This window comes from Neolamprologus brichardi, chromosome 17 (assembly GCF_056152115.1).
Source record: "Neolamprologus brichardi isolate AB-2024 chromosome 17, ASM5615211v1, whole genome shotgun sequence".
Taxonomy (NCBI): Eukaryota; Metazoa; Chordata; class Actinopteri; order Cichliformes; family Cichlidae; genus Neolamprologus; species Neolamprologus brichardi.
Genome location: NC_142120.1, coordinates 19,605,174 through 19,628,222, shown reverse-complemented (window position 1 = coordinate 19,628,222; position 23,049 = coordinate 19,605,174). Strand labels below are relative to the sequence as shown.

General features: G+C 38.9%; 1 protein-coding gene across 9 annotated transcripts in view; it reads right to left on the bottom strand.

The window, feature by feature from the left end:
• abcc9 (ATP binding cassette subfamily C member 9) overlaps nucleotides 1-23,049 on the bottom strand; it is a 69,357-nt gene that overhangs the window by 37,395 nt on the left and 8,913 nt on the right. For all 9 annotated transcript variants that reach the window (XR_015716696.1, XR_015716697.1, XR_015716698.1 and 6 more), the window contains 16 exons: nucleotides 18,419-18,560; nucleotides 18,161-18,282; nucleotides 16,493-16,659; nucleotides 16,246-16,347; nucleotides 15,821-15,961; nucleotides 15,504-15,695; nucleotides 10,570-10,734; nucleotides 9,208-9,363; nucleotides 8,985-9,119; nucleotides 8,719-8,881; nucleotides 7,623-7,663; nucleotides 7,348-7,490; nucleotides 6,983-7,091; nucleotides 5,683-5,790; nucleotides 2,988-3,060; nucleotides 278-383 (listed from right to left, as the gene is read on the bottom strand). Coding sequence is in view for 6 of the 9 variants with exons in the window: in XM_087831029.1 (XP_087687155.1) it covers nucleotides 278-383; nucleotides 2,988-3,060; nucleotides 5,683-5,790; nucleotides 6,983-7,091; nucleotides 7,348-7,490; nucleotides 7,623-7,663; nucleotides 8,719-8,881; nucleotides 8,985-9,119; nucleotides 9,208-9,363; nucleotides 10,570-10,734; nucleotides 15,504-15,695; nucleotides 15,821-15,961; nucleotides 16,246-16,347; nucleotides 16,493-16,659; nucleotides 18,161-18,282; nucleotides 18,419-18,560 (2,065 nt within the window). In the remaining 3 variants the exon portion in view is untranslated. The remainder of the gene's footprint in view (nucleotides 1-277; nucleotides 384-2,987; nucleotides 3,061-5,682; nucleotides 5,791-6,982; nucleotides 7,092-7,347; nucleotides 7,491-7,622; nucleotides 7,664-8,718; nucleotides 8,882-8,984; nucleotides 9,120-9,207; nucleotides 9,364-10,569; nucleotides 10,735-15,503; nucleotides 15,696-15,820; nucleotides 15,962-16,245; nucleotides 16,348-16,492; nucleotides 16,660-18,160; nucleotides 18,283-18,418; nucleotides 18,561-23,049) is intronic.

Here is a 23,049-nt window from a genome sequence, read left to right as displayed (position 1 = left end):
ATGGCGTGAAACAAAAACAACTGAAAGTACTTAAATGTTGACTAAACAAAATACAATGAGAAATATGAGATTATCATTCTGATACATTAAAAAAAATAATACAAATTCAAAGCTTTTAGAACATGGGTTCCACTTCCTCTATTTAATTATTTGCAGCACACCAAAACAGCTACTGTATTTATTTATTATTAATCCACCAGCTTTGGATCCTCTGTTACATTTAACAGATTCTTGCATATCACATGAGATACTAAGTACTTATAAAATATTTTCTTACTTGCTCCAGTAGACTCCCCCCTCGATGGCTTGCATTTCTCCAAGCATGGCCAGCAGCAGGGAGGATTTCCCACAACCCACCTGGCCCACGATCATTGTCAGCTGACCTGAGATAGAATGAAATGAAAAAGGTGGTGATGGTAAACTACCTAGAAACTCAGTTGATCTCCTAAAGCCACCATTTCACTGGTGACCCATGTGGAGAAAGTATTAGGTGTTCTTTTAGCCACATGCTAAACAGACTCTTTGCAGTCACGTAACGAACTAAAAAAAACCTTTACTGCTTCCATAGCAGTTAAGAGGGTAAGCATGAGCCAGGTTTAGCTAATGAAAAGTAGATGTTGTGATAGTTTGCTGGTGCGTGTTAACACAATGCCCAAATCTTCCCAGGAGGGGACATCTCAGAAAATTCAAACTATGCAATACTCAGAGAAATTCCAAAAAATCAAAGACCTACATCTCAAACTCGACAGGCCTTAGTTAAAATTCATGACAAAACAATCAGCCAAATACTGAAGAGGCATGGTGGTTTGGAATGATTGTAATGTTACATCTGAACAAACAATGTGGAGATGTTTGGACATAATGCACAGCACCACAGCATGTCAGCACATACACTTCATACCAGCACCTTGCACTTACTGAGTCAACCATGAAATCTTCTGTATGCAAAAGTATTGTAGAGTCAAATGTGAGGCCATGTGTCCGACAGCTAAAGTTTGCACCACTGAAAGTCACCCTGACTGAAATCCTACCCTACAAGCTTTTGAATCATGCAGTGTACTTAGTACTTAGTTTTTCAGATGACTGCATAGAGTTATGTGAAAGCTTCATTTTTCCACGATTGCAGACGATGAAGTGTAACACCTGTTTTAAAAACAAGTTGGGAGGCTGTGGAAAATCTAAATGAAAACAATGATTTTCAAATCTCACAGATGTTATTCACAACTGCGCATAGAAAACAAATTTAGTTTAGACTGAGAAAATGTACGATCGATGGCAGCAAAAGGTCTGGAACTGATTCTCAGATTAAGATTCATACGTTTGACGATTACATTTGTCAGACGAAAGATTTTTAATGTGGGGGTAGTTGTATAAAAAGGGGGTGGGCGTGACCTGAACCCAAACCTAACCTTGCCTTTAACTCTAGCTAAATGTATCTGGTGGATGCTACTTTATTACAGAGTAAGGCACACTGTAACCTTTTAATATTTAAATGTTCATGATTTTGGTTCTGTGTGCGTGTAAGACATACTATAAAGTCTATTTGTTAACAGCTTCATCAACATGGTCTCCTGACACTCAGTGTTTCAGTTACAGGAGTGCAGAATTACCGCAGCTCTCGGTGTAACAGCAGCGTCACATATACTAAAACAGTGTTTGTCACACTGAAACAGTAAAGAAAGACAAGCTCAAAACTTACTGTTATCTTAAATCTCAAAAACTAGATTTTAAAACAAGAAAAGAAACGTTACAGAGAACAGAGCCACCATAAGAAAGTGAAAGGCAGCAGATGTATTAAAATACGCAATGATATGAGTGAGAAGATCCTTCCCTGTGGATGTATGCTTCTAAATTTAAAACACTTGGCAGAGTCAGTATCTGGCTGTGATTGCATGTATTTATTTAAACACTGATACTGCTTTAATATGCAAAGCAGCATTTAATGTTATAAAATTCTTAACAAATTTTAGACCGCCACCGAATATAAGGTTTGTGCCAAAACTAACCTCAATTTACAGTTTCTCTAATGGTTAATCCACCAGTGTGCACAAACTCTTTAATCAAAATTATATTTTTAATGGTAAAATAGGTCATGTTGTTCATTTTTTTCATATTTACAGTTTTAATTTTTTTAAAGCAAAAAAGTTTGTCACATTTTTAAAAAAATGAATAAATGTAATAATAATATTTTTTTTTCCTTCTTAAATTAACCTGAACAGAAAAATCATTTCATTGGTGAAATGGTATGCCAGCTTAAATATGGGTATAAAAACATAAATTCAGTATTATTTGTCTAACACATAACAACATAATGTTTACCTATAGATTTCTAAAATATTTGTGTTTTCCTGTTTACATGACAGGTGGTCTAATTCATTTGTTAAGCACCGTATATCATATAAAATCAAGTGTTTTTATATAGCAAATTCTAAAAGAATTGGGTCTGACAAATATCCACATAACAAAACATTAAAGAGAAAATATGATACACATCAAATATGGATATGTAACCAAAAGATTAGTAAAATAAAAGAAAGTAAAAATCAACTGCTAAAATATTAAGGCAACATTATGCTTGTAGCCTATAAAGTGACATATAAAATAAAACAGGTCCCAAAAACAGAGCTTTGAAGTTCACCAAATCTAACTGTTGAAGAACAAACCTCAAATGTCACAACATCTAAGAGAATTAAAAGAAAGGAAGAGTATGAGGAGAAGAATCAGCAAGTTTGGGTACAGGACAGAAATGATTAGGTCTGATGTATCATATATAACATATTTTAAACCCTTTTTATTTCTACAAGCTTTCACTTAATAGCTGTGTAGGTTTACACTCTTAAGGCATTGTAAACCTCTTATGTTTTGAGCATATTGCATTTATATATGATGAAATATGCAACATAAATAAAATTTCCATTGCCACATACTAGAGTTTCTCCTTATATAAACCTGAACTTTAAAGTATTCTACCTGTCGTCTAGTCTTACCTGTTGGGATCCGGATGTTGATGTCCGACAGTGTCAACAGGTTATTTCCCCAGGTGAAGGATCCACCAGTGACCTACACAGAGAAATAAAAAATAAAAAATCATGAGGTAACAAAAGAGTTATACTACTAAAGTGCGCTAAAGTGCTTTTTTTCCCAGCACATGACTCTCAGTAAATTCCCATTATGCAACATGAATACGTGCTGTTTTCTTGTTACGTGTGAACCCATTGGAGCAAAGGACATGACCCACTTTACGCCCTGATCCAGAGTTTAAGAAATGCTAACAGTAAGTGCATTGCAGTGAACACTGCTGAGATAACACACACACACTGGGCTCGTGGCATGAGGGACACCAAACCAAATGTCATCCTGTGACGCATTTCACATCAAGTTCACTTTGGTGATTGCTGACAAATAAAAATCTGTTACACAAGAGGGACAGGTGCAACAGCTCTGTTTTGTCAGTGCAAGATGTGTGAAGGCCCGATCCACTCACACTTCAGTAGGAGATTACAGTCAGTGTTATCGATGCAGCCAAAAAATCACAGGTTTGCATTAAAAGGCCTGACAGGCTATATAATATACAGTATGTATTCATGGTTTCCGATAAGTTCACCATCCAAACAAGTTGTTCTTTGGTCCCACGACACATGTTTTACAGCTTGTGTATTAAATCTGAAAGATTTAATACACAATGCTTCTTCACGACATGGCATTAAAGCAAGATTAAATGGAAGAAGTCTTAAATTTAAGCTCCACTATCAATGAAATTTATTTTTGAAAGCTTCATTATTTGTGTCCAGAAACCCGCCGATCAGCACGTAACAGACTTGTGTATCTAATCCCTCGTCTACATCCCTTCATGCATGGAGTCTGTTTACATTACTCCCATCTGTTGCATTTATTTATTTTTATTATTTTATGCCGGGACACCCCCTGAATTGCAAACTTTCTTCAAAGCTTCCTTTTCCCGATGACCAGATCCCAAAGGAATCAAGAATATAAGAGCATCATAAGATGATGAAAGATTTCTTTTAAAAGATTATAGCACCAAAAATAAAGATTATAATATTTAGACATTGTTTTACACTGAGTGACTAAGAAATAAATACACCTCAACTGAGCAGGCTGTTCATGCATGACCACCAAAACACACATGGGAAATCTCAGATGTATGTCCATGCTCCTGAGCAAAAGTAAACAACCAAGATTACAAAAAGCAGGATGAGGTATATAAAAATGGAAAGCAAGTTAAGATACTATCAACAATTTGACAAGGGAGGAAGGAGAAAGGACAGGGAGAGGAGATGTGCAAAAAGGGGAGTGAAAATAAAAAGATGAGATTTTGCTGAGAGCAGATAAATGTAGTCAAAATATTTAATAGAAAATGTGCAGCTGCAGGAAATGGGCCTGATGATATGTAAATATGACAGTGAACAAAACAAAAGACTGATTTAAAGCCTGTATGATGAAGACAAAAGCTTCTATTTCCTCTATTCACAGAATTTTAGGGGAACTACACAAACATTAATGCTATATCTGCAATCTGTCCGGATTTTCCTGGATCTGGATCTCCACACAGAAACCCTTCTGTGTGGAGTTTGGATGGCTGGTTGGTTGGCCATGTTTAACATGAGCATCCACCAAAATACATATCTGATAGAAAAAGGAAAAGCAAAGGCAAACTAGGACTCCTTTAAATGGCCATAACCTTGTATATGTGGGTGTGTGTAATGCATAACAAACAAGTTTTACACTGATAAGTCAACAAGGTCTGTGTCAAGCATGGAAAAGCTACCGCTCTAATTGGGGGTCTGCCATCTGGAGAATAGCGTCACTCCACAGGGATGGGACAGGAAGAGGAGTCTTCACAGAGGGGCTGAGAAAACCTTGGAAACATCCACAAGGCCCTTTAAGGGACAACAAATTCTCATGTGAATCCTGCACTTCCTTAGAGGAGTGAGAGTATGTGCACACACGCATGTCGCATGTATGATTGCAGGCAAAAACCCATGGACGCATAAACAATAAAGATATGAAACAGCTGCTCATAAAAGTGAGATAAGTGGCAGCAACAGCACGCAGCCCTTCTGTGCTTATCCATCTGATGCTTTTTCTCAAAATGGTGCTTTTATCGTGTCTGCTGTCCGCTCTCCAGGTGTGTTTGTCAGGGAAATCCTGCACCTGCCTTGAACAGGCAGCCAATAACGCGGCTGAATGAGTTTCCTCTCTCTTTATTCCCATCAAAACAGAAACCTTTCTTCTGCATCTAAGCATAACCATCCTCAAAAGACTATTTACCTTTAAAAGGGAACTGTCAGTCTGGACAACTGAGTTCATTGCACCTAAATGTGTTGCTCATAACCCTCACTCTTAGTGTCACATGCTGAAAACCCTCCAAGACACCAGTGGGTTAGATATCAAGACAATGGTTTCTGCTCCGATACTAAGGATGTCTTTCCAGTCCCATCATCTACTTTCTTTATCCCACATCTACAGCTCTGGAAAGTCAGAGGTGTCCATTACTACAAATTAAACCACAGCCAGTTCCTCTAAAGCTGCCAAAAAAAACAAAAAGTTCATTGATAAATGGGCAGATGTGGGTCCATGTGTTGCACTTTACATGTGATCATAGCCTCTATCTAACCTACACCCCTGTAAACATTCCCCTAACACATAAACTTTGAGCCTGACCTTTACAGCCACATCCTCTGTCTCCGAGGGTCTCATCTGTCGCCTGGTTGGCTGCTCATAGTTGTCCATTTGGTAGCGCATTGGCTGCTTCCTGTTGATGGCTTTGGTCTTGAGAGGGACAACCGAAAGAAAAAGGGAGAGACGGGAGTGAGCGTTTGATAATAAACATACGACTTTTCTGCATCTGCTGTACTTCCTCTGGAAGCAGAAAACGTTTCCCCAATGGACTCAGTCCTCATTATTTTATGATCCAGATACAAAAACAAAGTTCATCAGTGTTTCTGAATTGCACGTGAAGTTCCACAACTAAAATCTCCACACAAAAGTAAAAGTATTCACACATTCATCAAGAAGATGTAGTCAGGCTACAGTATGTGAGTGTACTCCAAGTACCAGGATGCTGTATCCATGAAAGTCACACTTTTCACTCTCAAAGATCTCCATATTGGCTACGTAACAGAGGATTATGGACCAGCTAGAAAAGGGCATGTGATTGATGTCATTGGAGATACTAGGAAGCAGGTAACAGTCAATTTCTGTGGGTTAAGCTTTAGTTGTCAGGCAAAGGCCCTCACATCTGACTCTAGAACATTTTGGTGTGCAGAGAAGATCATGATGTACTCAGTGACTGCAAGGTGCCCAGGTGCTGTGGTTAGAAAACAATACCAAATCATAATCTCTCCACCATCGTGCAGACAGTTGGTATGAGGCGTTTGAGCTGACATGCTACGTTTATGGCCAAATATCTCCACTTTGGTCTTACATTTAGTAAACACCCCATGACTGCTGCTTAGTTTCCAGACATAAGAAGTTTAGTTGCTAAAGAATGTCAAAAAAATGTGTTTTTAACATTAAGTAGAGGCGATAAAATGATAATGGAGATGAAAACAAAATCCGGTATTACTGTTACGGGGTTTTATTTTCTATGTTGTCTAATTTTAGCTGATTTTGAGTGAGAATAAAATGAGTCGAAAAAATATGTCATAAATGGGTATGCTGTTTTTTTAATTTCCTGCTACAATCCTATCTGAAAACCATTACAGCTCTAATGAATCATGTGAGTCACTCAGCTTTGTGGTCTGACTGTCCATTTGAACACAAACAGTGATAATCCCACTGCAGACCAGACACTAAGCGACTAAAGACTCAGACAGCCACACGATTAGGCCTGCATTTCACTGAGTGGTAAAATGTTCAAATACCCCAAACAGGCTCAGAGGTGTAGCAGTCAAAAATACAAACTGTTACTTTTGCACTTTTCCTAATTGGTCTTTTTTATTGATCTGGTATCGTAACTCACCATCCCCATGGGTTTCTTTCCAGCTTCGAAGGAAACAGATATGTCACCATTTCTCCAGCTGTCGTCTCCAATTTCATCACTCTGTAGAAACTCACCAAGCTTCTGAACACTGTAAGAACACACACACACACAGCCCATTAACAGTGACACTGTGATGATTCCAATACCGGTAATCTCTCAGGAGTTTAGAGTTTCTCGTCACTGTTGTTGAGTTTCCTTGACGTTCCTTTAATTAGATTTGCCGCTGAAGCCATGTCCAGTTTGTACTCCATGTTTAGTCATGTCCACATCCCCTCTCCTTCAGTCAAAGCATCCCAACCAGCTGTCCACAACCTTTTACAATACAAATAAATCTAAACACTCACCTAACCAGAGCCTTCACAGCAAATCTGACAACAGTGGAAAGCAGGAAGAGCGGGGTGACCAGGATGTGAAACAGTGACAGAGCTGCAAAGGCCTGAGAAGGACTGGGGCCTTTTTTATTGAGGATGTGATGCGTCACAAATGTCTGCAAAAAAACAACAAAAGACAAGTTTAACATCTCTTCCTTATGCTGTTGAATTATAGCTTAAGAAATAAGCAAGTAGAACATTTAAAGCAGAGCCGAATTCTTTTACAGATTGTAATAAAACTGACTTACGGCCAAAACCGCAGCAATGGGAATAGCAGCATTCATGAAAACTGCACAAAAAAAAGGAACAGGTTTTATTGGTAGGATAGTAACTTAGCTGATTTAGGTAACATTACAAGCTTTATAGCATACTTTAAGTCCCTTTTTAAAAAAAAAATATTATTCAGTTTTATTTATATCACAAAAAGAGGCACTTTATATTGTAATGTAAAGACCCTACAATAATACAGAAAAAATCTTTGGGGGTGAGGGTGGGAGACAGGACACTGTGGAAGAGACCTAGAGTTTAATAATAGCTAATAATTAAAGGCAATATTTTGTGTAAACACATTGTGAGCAAAAAAGGGGAATGAAAAAGAAACACTCAGTGCAGAATTAATAAATGGATGAACTAGTTTTTCAGCATCACTCTGAGACGGGATATTTCCAATTTTTAGGATATTGTGCAAATTTAAGAAATCAGTGTTTCATATTAAGTGTTACATATGTTTAATATGCACACTGTAGGACATATCCTGGTCAAAGATGACTCCAAGATTGCTCAGTGTTACTGGAGGCCAAGGTAATGCCATCCAGAGTAAGCATCTGGTTAGACACCCTGTTTGTGAGATTTTTAGGGCTGGGTACAATAACCTCAGTTTTATCTGAATTTAGAAAAAGAGGTCATCCAGGTTTTAATATCTTTAAGCCACTACTGCAGTTTAACTAATTGGTGTGTGTTATCTGGCTTCATGGATAGATCAAGCTGGATACCATCTGCATAGCAGTGAAAATGCATGCTATTGCTTTGAAGGATACTGCCTAAGGGAAGCATGTATAAATTAAATATAATTACCTGAAAACCAAGTGCAGTAATTAATGATGATAATGATAATGGATTGCATTTATATAGCGCTCTTCGGGACCCTCAAAGCGTAATTTAATTTGTTAAGTTGTACTGTGGAAATAATTTCCTAGAAAAATGATTTATGCTAACCATCGCTGAATATATGTGTGGTGTTTCAAACAAGATTCATTCTGTACATGCCAAACAAATTCCATTTCTGCTGGTCTGCAGACATTCTGCTCACATACTTAAAACTCCTGCTACTGATTTTCATCTTACTGGACATGGATGTGTAGAAGGCGAAGGTCCTGAGGCTGGTGAGCTCTTTGCCTCTGGTCTCCTCCACACTGTCACAGAAGATGTTCTCCCAGGCGTACAGCTTCAACAACTTTATGCCCTTTAGGATCTCAGTGGTCTTTTTAACACGGTCTGTACTGTGTTCCTGAAATAGCAAATAAGACATTCAAAGAAGATTTTTGTTCAGAATTATGCAGGAAATTTTGTTTTCTAAACTGAGAAAACATTTGTATAAATATATTCTTTACCAGTGTGATTTTCTGCGTGTCTGCCAGCTTTGTGGCTATAAGGTACTGGACCGGAGCCAGCAGAACTATGACAGACGCTCCTACCAAGGCACTCGAGCCCATAAAATGACGGAGCAGAATTATTCCCATCACAATCTGCAAAGAAACAAAAAGACCTGACTTGAAAAACTATTGATAGGAGTAAAACATATCCAAATACGTTTAAGAATATGGCTTATCTTACCTGTACGGGCATGGCCCACAGGTTGGGGCAGAGGAAGAGGAACCACATGAGCTGGTTGGTTTCTATAGCAACCAGGTTGTTGATCTGCCCCAACGTCATCTCCCCCATTGACATGTTGGAGGTGGACAGGCGCAGGATTTTGTTGTAGATCATTGCCTAGACAAGACGGATAACAAGACAGATGAAGGAAAGTTTAAGATGATGGATAGATAGACATATCAGTTCATCTATAATGCCAACATTTTGAAGGCAGTCACCTTGTTTTAAAAGGTCACTGAGCATTTGCAAGCTGCTGTGGAACCCACCTGACTTCATCAATGTCATGTCTGTGTTTATTGAGTGTGGGGTCCCACACTGGTCCCAGAACCAAATCACGAAAGAAAGAAATCCAGATGGTAATACCAACCTTTTTTTGACTGAAATAGTTGAGTCAGGGCCAGCACTTTGAACTGGGACATTCCATCTGGTTCCTCAATAAACAATGGTTAGATATTTAGTACCTACCTTAGAGTGAAATAAAATATTGTCTGCCGTCTGCTGCTGAGCTGGCTCCAGCTCATGGCACAGTGGTTTTCATGAATATATTCATTACTAGCGGTATTATTCTGGGTTTTAATGGAGAGCCAGACACTCTATATCCCATTAATGGAATCTATATATTTATAACTGCCATCACTGAATTATGCAGAAATGCCTACTAAATATTTGGATAACATCTAATTACATTTACCATGGGAGTTTTTACCACTACCAGTTATCAGTAATTTTAGCTTATTGAAAGCAACTTTGCTGTTTCTTCCGCTGTGCACAAGCCTGTCTTGATAAAGACTAAATGCCAAAAATACATATGAAAAGAAATACCTATAACATAGCATGTTCTTTTAGAATTTAGCATTTTAAACACATTTGTAAAAAAAGCCCTGTTTTAGCTTTAATAGGTTAATGGACAGTGTCGGCACTATGTAGAATGCCAAAGACTTTATCCCACTGAGGGACTCCTCCTATAAATAAACCCATCACTTATGTAACTGAATTAAATAGAAATGCTAACTAAATGCCTTCACATCATCGATTTACATCAGCCCTGGAAATTTTTAACCCTCCTCCATGTTTCTGTTCAACACTGACTGCCAGCTGAAATCTACCGGACTGTTGTTACACACAGGTGTCCAATGAAACCTCTATGTGGCTATACATCAGCAATTAAAAGAGCCTGGTGTCACATGAGGTGACAGATAATGGCTGTGTGAGCTGATAAAACTCTGAAGCATCATAGAAATCATTCACGATGAGCTTTTCAAAGTGACACCCGAGTGTTGAAACACCTGTCCGAATGTTCATTTTCCACGATGCTTCACTCACCAGCAGAGCTCCCCGCATGTTAATGCCTGTTTCAATGGTGACATAGTACGAGGCCTGAAGGAAGGTTCTCTGCAGGATTAAAGCCAGGAAGAGAAGAACAGCCAGGATAGAGCTGTTCTCCAGCAGCTCATAGGAAGACATATGGTAGTTCTCGAAATGGGTGACCTACAAACACAGGCAGACAACAGGTACAAAAATAAGATTCTTCTTTGTAACCTGATCAGAGGTCAAACTGATTTCTCATTTGATGACAGTCTGTTGTCTGTTCCACAAACCATAGTAGCTGGTGGATTAACAAGAGCATATCCTATTTCAATCACAGACCAAAATTTGCTAGAAAATATGTGAAAACTTTCTCTCAGATACAGATGTTTTTCAATTCAACCTTGGACGGATATTCTGGACATTCATCAGTAACAATGTAAATAAGTGTGTTTCAAAAATATGTTCTTTATCATTCAGTGTAAATAAAAAATATCAAAATGCAACTGCAGAACATTTTCAGTTTAATAATAATAAAATTATTATTATTAATATAATTATTATGAAATTATCTAGATGATCAGCTAAAGAAAGAGTATTTCTAGGACTTATTGAGAATCTTCTGTAAAATCTGGTGTTAAGATTCCACTTCATTTTTCTTTCATTTAATCAGTCTTCACTCTGCAGCAGCAGTGGTAAAAATAAGAAGTTGAATTGGAACAGGATTGGGGTCTTTCTCTCATAAGCAGTGTCATCTCTACTGTTCTGGGATCGCAAGTCCCAAAAGTGAAAGTCAGAAACAGGTTTACTGTCTCTTGTGCTATGGGTTGGCTCTTAGCTCTGCATGTTGAAACAGAGAGGAGATGAATTTTTATATTTTTATATCCCCACTGGGGCTAAAAATTATTTAGCTGAGGAGGGACATGCAGACCAGAAGTGGGGAAATCCCCCCCCCCCCAAATTACACCATAGTGGCTAAATCCATTTACATATAGTCTATGGGCTTTGTGGAAAAAGAGATGATTGTCCAAGTCTCTGGAGCTCTTAAAAAGGAAGGAACGCTTGCTATTTCAGCAAAGTCTGAAACATCGATGCAAAGTCCATCAGTGTTCATTTAGGTTGAGCTCTGGTGAGTGTCGAGACTAAACCATGATTCATTTTCATGAAACCACTCATGGATAGAGCCTCTGTCACCTGGAGAGAAACTACTCCCATTTACGTAATCATAGGATAAAGGCGATCACTCTCTTTCTATTGATTTGCAGTGACCTCCAACTCTAAGGGGATAATAAGATGAAAGTAAATTATGATCCAGACTGATTGTTATCCCTCAGCTGGTAACCAAGCAACTGATGGCTGTGCCATTCATGGTGATTCTCAGTGCTTTGTCCATGAGCCCCATGTAGCCAGGGTTTTAAACCAGAAAGCATGGTTGGCATTTTCAAATACAGCAATTTTATACAATATTTAAATTTGTGGCAAAAAAGAGACAGAATATTTTATTCTAATATTTTATTGTTTAGTTTCTACATTTCTGAATTCGTTTAAACAAATACACATTAGAATTTTATCCATGTATCCCATTTCTAGCACAGTAAAAAAAAAAAAAAAAAATGTTTATACACTGATAAATCAATCTGGATTGAAAAAATTACACATGAATTGTTACTTCAAAAATCCCAGAGTGACGCTCAGCAGTCCCTCTGTGTACGTTAAACTGAGGCAGAGAGTGTGAGATGAGTGGGGAATTTTCCATGTCACTCAGAAATGCCGCCATGCTCTGCTCTCTATCTCTATTGCCCATTATACCCACTTCAACCAGAAGGCACAGACCTGACAACAGCTTAACATCTACTATACCAGCATCCAGCCAAGTGGACTGTGTGAAAATACGCTGCCATTACAAAAGCATCTGTTCTGCCTCTCCTACAAGCCCTGACTGTTTTATGACCTTTGGAGAGGTTGGCATGGATTTAAGAGGAGTTGATGCCTATGATCACTTCTGCTGGTGTATATTTGGTTGCCAGAAAGGCTGTCGTGACCAGTCTGCTTGATCTCTGTCGGCCCTTTTTATTGTAGGGAGATATTTATATTGTTTTGTAATGTTGTGTACGAGCTGCAGGTTTGGTCGAGCTAATTATGAGTCATGCTGGTCTATGCTAAGATATCAGACAGGAAGCCAGATATTCTGTTATTATTTAAACTGAGCATCCAAATGGATTAGCTTAATTTTTTTTAAAGCCATTTTAAGAACAATTTTTGGTTTACTTGAATTATCAAAATTGCATTCTAGGAACATTTTCATTCAGTACCTTAATACAAGTATAATAAAGTCCATAATGAGAAGCCATTCTGAAAATTAGTAATAGAATTTCTGCGATGAGGTTGTAGGAAAATAACAAAAATCCAAAAAGTTAATGAGCAATTCAGACTCAAGAATAAAACAACAAGTTAACAAAGACTGAGGGGAGACAACTGAACTAAAGCCCAATTCTAGTCTGGCCTTTCCACAGCCTCCCACTCACTGTCACTTTAACTGTGTGAAGGCCATGCCACATAAAGTATCATTTCAAAATAAAAGCCTTAAGTGGAACACTCGATTCTACATCAATACAGGCGTACTAACCACACTCTGAAAGTGAAGCACCTGTTTTTAACTGCATTAACACACAGTGTGCACTGCGTTAACAGAAAGGCTTCATTTGGTGGGTTTACTGAAGTACAGCTTGTTGCAAGTTGCAAATAAATGCAAATAAAATGTACCGTAAATAAAAGAATTCATGAAAATGTGGTGCTTCCAGTTAATTTTAAACCAAATTCTGAACATAACCTGCTCCTGACCTGGTTATGTGTTCAGCATCAGTTACTATGGTGATTTAGCCACATTAAAAAAATCCACTTTTGTAACACAAAAACTTCACATAACTTAAGCATTCATGTCACTTCATTGTAAGCCCCTCTGGGCCCTGCCTCTAGGGGTTAAAATAAGAATTGGCAGGTGAGGAGATTTTCTGCTCTCTGTGGATTTATGCAAATGACCTGATGTCATGTGTCCTTCATGGCTGATTTCCAAACCCCGAAACTGTATGAAGTTACTATAAAAAGGTGCAACTTGGTGACTGAATCTAATCAGCATCATCTGCTTGAATTTAAATTAATGTCTGCTACCATTGATGTCTAAAAACGCAAATATGGAATTCAGTGGAATTTCACTTCCAGACATCAGGAGACCCTTTATTGCTGACAACGTCCTGGAAGCGTTTTTTTGTGCTCATTTATTTGTGAAGAAAAATACTTTGGATTTCAAGATAAAAAATGAGAAAACATTTGGAAAAATATTAAAAGTTAAGGTGAAACGCAGGTTTGGTTTCACGCTAGGAGTCAGGCATGAAGCTGCTCTGGTTAAAGTTACATCCACAAGGTCCCTTGCACATAAAGTGTGTGTGATGTCATTTTAACTTTGTCTTAATCATCATCACGTCAGACACGGCGTCGCACACGAACTGTTGACGATGTGGCGACTGTGACCAACGCCTTGTTGATGTCGTGCTTAGAGTGAGTCACTCTTTGGCTGACTAGACCACCCAACAGTTATAGTGTGTTAATGACCCATGATGTTTCACTGATCTTCCCTTAACCACTAATATAATGATCTTATATAAACACTTAACAAGGCTTTGGTCTTGTTGATGGTGTTGGAGACATCAGCTGTGCCTGAGTAAAGGTTCAGGTTTCCAGGATGATTTCTCAGAAGGGAAAACGAATGACATTAAACTCTTTACGTCTCCATCTCTAAAAACATACTACATATACTGGAGGTCTGCTTTTTCTTATTTTATGATGTTTTTATATTGTTAAATTCTGAATTCTTATATTTTTTTAAATAACAAATATTAGGGTTAGTATTATGTTACATGAAGTATGTTATAAACAATCCCTGAGAGCCTAAAGCTCAGGCGTGAATCTCTAAGCTTAATAGTCTGTTTTTTCTACTCTTAGAAATGTATGATGTCAGAGAGAGTTTATATTCCTAATGAGGTTATCTTAATCACTCAGCTCTCTGACATGTTAGCACCAAAACCTAGTATAAGAAAAATGATGTTTATGCTGAGCTGTGAATCATGAAACGTCCAAGAACAAGAATGCAGACCTGGAAATGAGCAGAATGGGTCATTTTTAAACAAATACACCTCTGAAAGGAAAGAGGACCCAAACACAAGACGCAGTCGGCAAAAAATTCACAGCTAAGAAAAAATTCACAAAAAAGTGAACAACCAAACATCCAAAGCATTATTTATGAGGAAATCAATTAGAGCCCTAAAAGAAAACTAAAAAAACACCAAGAACACAGGAAAGCTTGGTTACAAGTATTAAGTCCACACAGGAGGCTGATTTGCTAACTGAACACTATGTGGAAGTGACAGGGCGGGAAAAAGAGCAAAGGCAGGAAATCTAACTGAAATTAAAAAATAAAACACGAAGAAACCCAAAATTTAAATGACTCTAGAGTCCGAATCAGTCATATAAAACACACTATACAGTAAAAAAAAACAGACTTCGTAACACGCCGTAATATTCCATAGTGAACTGTAATTATGCAACCAGAGATGATGGAAAAAAGCTTGAAAGAAAGAAAGGTTTAACCCTTTGGAGGTTTAAGCGCTCCCATCGCTTTTAGGTCAAACGTTTAGGTCACAATATCATATCTCCCCAACAGGTTGGCTTAGAAGGTTTAAATTCATGGGAAAAATTCTTTGCATTTATTATAAGAGCTAGAGCATGTATATCATGGACAGGAAAGAACTTATACTTTACCTGTTTAAAAGCTAAGCTGACATTTGATTTATGCATTATACAGAAGTCCATAAACAAATGTGTTTGTGTAGATAAAATCTGCTGGCCTCGTGTAAACAGTACTAAGGCATCACAGGTCATTCATCTTAAACACTCACCGTTGTGTTGTTGCCTACTGGAACATCTTTTTCATAATTTAGCTGCTTAACGATCCCAGAGATGCAGAGGGGCCCAGCAAAGCCCAGCAGATCTGCCAAGTAGCGGAAGGTGCTGCTGAGCAGGATGGGACGGCCAAATGCTCGATACATGGAGCGCCAGATCGATGGAGACCTATCCGGGTCCTCAGGTGTCTGTGAGAGCGGAGGATAGAAGGAAAAAGCAGAGAAATTAATTAGATCTGTATATTTTAATTTAGAACAACCACTGGAAATCACTGCAGTGAAATTAAATCATTTTACGGCCTCCATCTGCTCACCCTCTGATCCTCATAGGCGTCTTTAAGCCGCAGGTAGTTGGTGAGGGCTCTCATGGCGATGGGCAGCTTGCCGATCTTCTTCAGCTCTATAGGCCTCTTATGGGCTCCGATGATGAGAGGATTCATCCACCAATATGTCGCCTAAAAAACGAGCCAAGAATTTTCTGTGCTGTGCTGCCAAGTTGTGTTCCAGTAAAAATTTGCCCCACTCAATATTGACCATGTGGTGTCCTCGGGATTCCCATATACTTGTTTGCCATTCACCTAGGGACCATTTTTGACCCGAGGACACCACACGGGTTACGAGCCATTAAAACATTGGATCTCTTGGTTTTTAGTACTTGTGGTCTAAATATTATTTTAATTATATACTTTAAAATTTGCATTTAAACCTTTTTGTGTTAATAATGGTTCTGAAAATCTACCTTTGACAGCAGGTTGACAAAAGGCTGCAGAAAACGAACCCCCAAATCCTGTAAATCTTCTGGTGGTTTAACTTTCTGAGGGTTCGCAAAGAATACATATTTCTAGAAGAAGACACAAAGACAAAATTAATCTACGCAGGAAAAAACAAGAAAAACAAAACTAATTTGGGATGCCAGGATGATTGCAATCTACAAGAAACAAAGCTCCTTGAACTAAACCGACGTAGCGTGAAATGTGTTTCCTCACCCTCACTCTGATGACGTTGATCTCCACGGCCATCAGAAGTCCATACAGGATCACTAACAGTGCAGTGATGTACAACCTGAGATACTGTGCTGCACCTTTGTCCTCGGCAAACTTCCACAACTTTATGGACTTTGTGATGAATGCCAGCACCCAGTAGATGAAAAGGACTGTGAGAAAAGAGACAAAAAGCAGCATGACAGTCACAGATGCCGCATCACTGCTATCATACTTGTGCTTTGGAAGATCATACTGTACCCTAAAAAGCTGATTTTTTTTTTTGTATTTTGGCCTCTTGTCCACACAAAAACAACTTTAGGTCATTGAAACAGACCTTTTGGAACTCCTCCCAGGGAGCAGATATTAAAAGTCTATTTTGAGTGTTGACTATGCAGAAAATAGGACTCTTGGAAACCATGAAAACATCAACCATTCATTTCTAGTTGGGCATGCCTTTGCTTTCTGTTTACACCAGGATGCACATTCCCAGTTTTTATGGTCAAGTGTATGGTCAATTCACATGCTTTTTCAAACGTGCAATATAATTTGTATGTCACACTCGCACTGGTCTGTTTACTGCTTTGTTTTTCCACTCTCTCTGAGTCCAGGTGAAGTCTCGGATTCCCACCCTTTGGCCGTCACACCATGCAACAACTCTATTCGATGGTGCAAAACAGACAAATGGCCCCTTTCCAAGTATCTTGCCCAAACCTACCACACACACTCTGAGCAAAACCCTCTTAAACAGTTCTGTGGACCACCTCTCTTTGGCGTAACCTGAACTGTCCCCAAGAATCACTGTGACTGATATCTCCTTCCCTATTGGCTTGTCATTACCCAATAAACCTTTTGATCTTTAACTTGTCAGCAATAGCTGCTGCTTAAGTGTCCACTTTATTGCCAGTGTGGCGGATGTTTGTAGATTATACATGAACCTAAGCTAAAACACTCATCTGGATGGAGATAGTGGATGGAGATAGTGTTGATGTTGCTTTCACAAGCCTTCAAGAGAAGCACCTGCTTATAGATTCAGTATATACCACCTAGCAAACAGAGGAAATAATCTCAGGAAATGCTGAGAAAGTGGATGAACTCTAGCGAGACACGTCTATATTCTTAGGATTAGCAAATTTCACATGAAATGTCTGCAAAACATCCACATGCTAACCTGCCATTGTTGTTGAAACACCCGTCTGAAGTTTGGCTCATTCCTTTAGGGGGTCCCCACATCAGATCAGATCAGATCGTCTCACCCTATTCCCAGCATCCTCCTCCCTCACACAAAACCTCTGCATGTCCCCCTTCACTAGATCCATGAGCCTATCTGTGGTCTTTCTCTTTTCCTCCTGCCAATCTTCAACATTCTTTGTCCAGCACATCTACTCTCCTCCTCCTCTGCACACGTTCACACCATCTCAGCCTTGCTGATATGTTTTTCTGAGACTGAATGCATTTTGTTTTATGATTATAATTATTTGCTAAAATTCCAAAGGGAAGTTTGATCATTTGAGACCAAGTTAATTGGTTTATATTTTTGTTTTTTCTGTTTTAATTAAGGAAGGGATGCTAATCTTAATTATCCTCTTTTATAGTGACTGAGCAGAATTCCTTGGCTGCTTATTTGGTCAAATAAACAAAATGGGTCATATTAAGCGCCCCTCACTGTCTTACCAAGCAGCAGTTTGGGAAAGTTGGATGTTTCTATGTTGTGGTAGTAAACGACTGATGTTGTGGCTGCTACAAAACCCATGAATGCTGGCATGAAGAGATGGAGGTGGTTGGTACCCATCATCCTACAGTAAGAGGCAAACACAAAATATATAATAATTAACATGCAAACCATTTATTTAACTGAAGACAACTAAAAAACAAAAAAAGCTTCTTTTTATTTGCTTATGTTTGATTAAAAAAAACATTCTGAGGTCTCACATGTTACAGACGATGCCTTCTGAAAACTCACAGACGTGGACTAATAGCAGCAAGAAGGTGAGGATCCACCTCATGTTGTGCCCAGGGAAATGAAGCCATGTGTTATGATGGATCTGGACTTTAGAGCTCTGACTGCCCCAACCTGTTGGACAAAAACACAAGACAGTGAATCCGAGCTTGCGATGTTGTGTGTGAGTGTGAGTGTGTGCAGAAAAGCATAACAGAAGCCAAAAAAATAGATGGTGGATCCAAAAAATGTGTTTATAAATGTGACTTCAAAGCACAACTGATTTGCATCAATTTACTTACACTCTCCAAGTAATTCTGCTGGTTTATATTCATGTCATAACCGAGTGAAAATCATTGTTCACGGATGAAGAAAATAACTTTAAACATAAACATGAATCACACATGACATCACAACTTTGACCTTTGAAAATCTCTGCATTTGTGTGTATGATCAAAACAACTCCAAACCACGCTTTTAAATGCATCAGGAATCTTTTGGGAAGATATGTTAACTTAGGAGGACAACAAAATTCACGTCATATTTATTTCATGTTATGTTACAAAAAAAACTGTAAAAAAAGAGGTCCTGAAAGCATGTGCAATCTAGAAAGAGCCCAACTGTGAAAAGTCACAGAAGTAATGCATAATATTAGTTCCAACCATACAAAATAGCGAATACTTTGATAAATTAGGACCAGATTTAACCTTCAAATCTTAACATATTAATATATTCTGGCAGTTAAAAAAGACAAAGAGAAACTATCACTAGTATATTAATATACTTTACTGGGTACACCTGTTCGACTGCTTTTTGACGCAAATTGGAACAATAATTGACCGCAAATTAAAACAAATTAAGGCACGTAAACATGGTCAGGACAATCTGCTGAAGTTCAAACTGAGTATCAGAATGGGGAAGAAAGGTGATTTAACTGACTTTCCATGTGGCATGGTTGTTGTCAGATGAGCTGACCTGTGTGTTTCAGAAACTCCTGGTTTGCTTGTATTTTCCCACATAACCATCTCTAGGGTTTACAGAGAATGGCCCATAGAAGATAACTTATCCAGTGAGCAGTGGCGAAAATGCCTTGTTGATGCCAAAAGTGAGAGGAAAATGATAAGTCTTCTGCAAACTGATAAGAAGGCAACAGAAAGTCAAATAACCACTCGTAGCTACCAAGGTAGAAGACCACATTAAACCTTGAAGCAGCAGAAGACCACACCAGGTGCCAATCCTGTCAGCTAACAACAGAAAATGTAGGTGCCAATTCACACAGGCTCACAAAAACTCGACAGTAGTAGGAACAACGTTGTCTGGTCTGATGAGGTTTGAGAGACTGAGATGACTGTAGCTTAGGAGTTAGAGCAGGCCATCTACTAATTTGACCCCTGGCTACTCAAAATCGCATGCCTAAGGGAAGGTACTACACCCCAAGCTCCTCCCCGATGTGTTCATGTGCGTATGAATGTGGCCAAACACTAGGTAGAAAGTGCTTTTGTAAAGTAGAAATGCATTATATAAGAATCTGTCTTTTCACCATGATGAGTCCAAAGTTCTGCTCCAACATTAAGATTAGAGGGTCAAAATTTGGCATAAGCATCTTCTGAAGGTGGTTCCACCTGGACAACATGCCATGTCACAAAACTCAGATCATTTCCAATTGGCTCCTTAAACATTATGGTGATTTGAATTTACTTACAGTGGGGCAAAAAAGTATTTAGTCAGCCACCGATTGTGCAAGTTCCCCCACTCAAAATGATGACAGAGGTCAGTAATTTGCACCAGAGGTACTCTTCAACTGTGAGAGACAGAATGTGAAAAAAAAAATCCATGAATTCACATGGTAGGATTTGTAAAGAATTTATTCGTAAATCAGGGTGGAAAATAAGTATTTGGTCACCTCAAACAAGGAAAATCCCTGGCTCTCACAGACCTGTAACGTCTTCTGTAAGAAGCTTTTCTGTCCCCCACTCGTTACCTGTATGAATGGCACCTGTTTGACCTCATCATCTGTATAAAAGACACCTGTCCACAGCCTCAACCAGTCAGACTCCAAACTCCGCCATGGCCAAGACCAAAGAGCTTTCGAAGGACACCAGGAAAAGAATTGTAGACCTGCACCAGACTGGGAAGAGTGAATCTACAATAGGCAAGCAGCTTGGTGTGAAAAAATCAACTGTGGGAGCAATCATCAGAAAATGGAAGACATACAAGACCACTGATAATCTCCCTCGATCTGGGGCTCCACGCAAGATCTCATCCCGTGGGGTCAAAATGATCATGAGAACGGTGAGCAAAGATCCCAGAACCACACGGGGGGACCTGGTGAATGACCTGCAGAGAGCTGGGACCAAAGTAACAAAGGTCACCATCAGTAACACACTACAACGGCAGGGATTAAAATCCCGCAGTGCCAGACGTGTTCCGCTGCTGAAGCCAGTGCATGTCCAGGCCCGTCTGAAGTTTGCCAGAGAGCACATGGATGATACAGCAGAGGATTGGGAGAATGTCATGTGGTCAGATGAAACCAAAGTAGAACTTTTTGGTATAAACTCAACTCGTCGTGTTTGGAGGAAGAAGAATACTGAGTTGCATCCCAAGAACACCATACCTACTGTGAAGCATGGGGGTGGAAACATCATGCTATGGGGCTGTTTTTCTGCCAAGGGGACAGGACGACTGATCCGTGTTAAGGACAGAATGAATGGGGCCAAGTATCGTGAGATTTTGAGCCAAAACCTCCTTCCATCAGTGAGAACTTTGAAGATGAAACGAGGCTGGGTCTTCCAACATGACAATGATCCAAAACACACCGCCCGGGCAACAAAGGAGTGGCTCCGTAAGAAGCATTTGAAAGTCCTGGAGTGGCCTAGCCAGTCTCCAGACCTCAACCCCATAGAAAATCTGTGGCGGGAGTTGAAAGTCCGTGTTGCTCGGCGACAGCCCCAAAACATCACTGCTCTTGAGAAGATCTGCATGGAGGAATGGGCCAAAATACCAGCTACTGTGTGCGCAAACCTGGTAAAGACCTATAGTAAATGTTTGACCTCTGTTATTGCCAACAAAGGTTATGTTACAAAGTATTGAGTTGTATTTTTGTTATTGACCAAATACTTATTTTCCACCCTGATTTACGAATAAATTCTTTACAAATCCTACCATGTGAATTCATGGATTTTTTTTTTTCACATTCTGTCTCCCACAGTTGAAGTGTACCTCTGGTGCAAATTACTGACCTCTGTCATCATTTTAAGTGGGGGAACTTGCACAATCGGTGGCTGACTAAATACTTTTTTGCCCCACTGTAAATGGTCTCCATAATTTCAATACTACCCAGTACCTTTGGGATGTGGTGAATTGGGAGATTTACATGATGAATGTGCAGCCCAAAAATATCTTCAGCAATGGTTATACCTTCATATCAACATGGGCCAGTATTTCTGAGTAAAGTTTCCAGCACCTTGTTGAATCAAAGCCATGAAGAATTAAAGCAGTTCTGAAGGCAAAAAATAATTCAGTCCAGTACAAGTAAGATGTACCTAATAGAGTGTCAGGTGAGTGTATATTCAGGTACCAAGTACCTTGTGTATTGAGACATATTCAATCAATGATACAGTCGTTCAATAAGGCAGCAACTACTAATTATGTTAAAATCCAAACTGCTAATTATATTCTTAATAAATTCATGCTAGGCAATCTTGTACCCATCAAATATTTACTATCTGTGCTTGAAAATAAATTTGAGTAAGTATGTAATTATCAAATTACTTGCATATGGACTTTTTCCAAGTCTGCCTTTTTTCTACGGCATTTACTTCTACATGTAATTAAAGTCTTGCTGCTTTAGTAATAGAGTTTCATTTATTCCACCAGTCTCTATTATTAGATTTGATTCTGCTCTTAACTCAATGGACTGAAGCCATCTTGGAGCCTTAGGGCACAGAGACCATGAAAAACTACAACCAGGAAGCATCAATTAGTGAGTCCTTGGGGAGAGAGCTGAGGGCTTATGGTCAGAACCATTCCCATAAACTACTGACTACACCGAGACACACAAACGCAAACAACACAGATAACCAGCCAAGCATTCAGTAAGTTATTCCCTGCAATGACTCGAAACCTTTAATAAATACATATTTCATTCTTGTTTGTTAGTTTGATCTTTCCCTCGTCATTCTTCAACCTCTTTCTTCTTACTTCTTTTCTGTTTTCTTTAATTTTTCTGGCATTTTTCTTTTTGTCATTACTCATATTTAGTTTTCTTTTCATTGTCTAACAAGGGAAAAATCAAACGAAGAGTAAATGGGTGTGTAGGAACTTGAATATTAATATTTTCAAACCTAACCCACACAATATTCTCTATTAATAATTTGCCAGTACTCATTTTGACTGCTCTTTTGTTCCTGTGTGTTTTACTTGTTCCAGCAACAACAGCCAAGATCCCAGTGGATCACTGAACCATCGATCTAATCCCATCTTAACCACTCCTCAAAGCAGCTTAACGATGACATGTCAAGATACTGCCTTTAAGGGTATGTGTGTGTGCTCCAAGTTTTTGTCATGTTGTGGGGACCTAACGCTTTTTTCTTTTTACAGACGGAGATGTGTTTTTTTAAACATG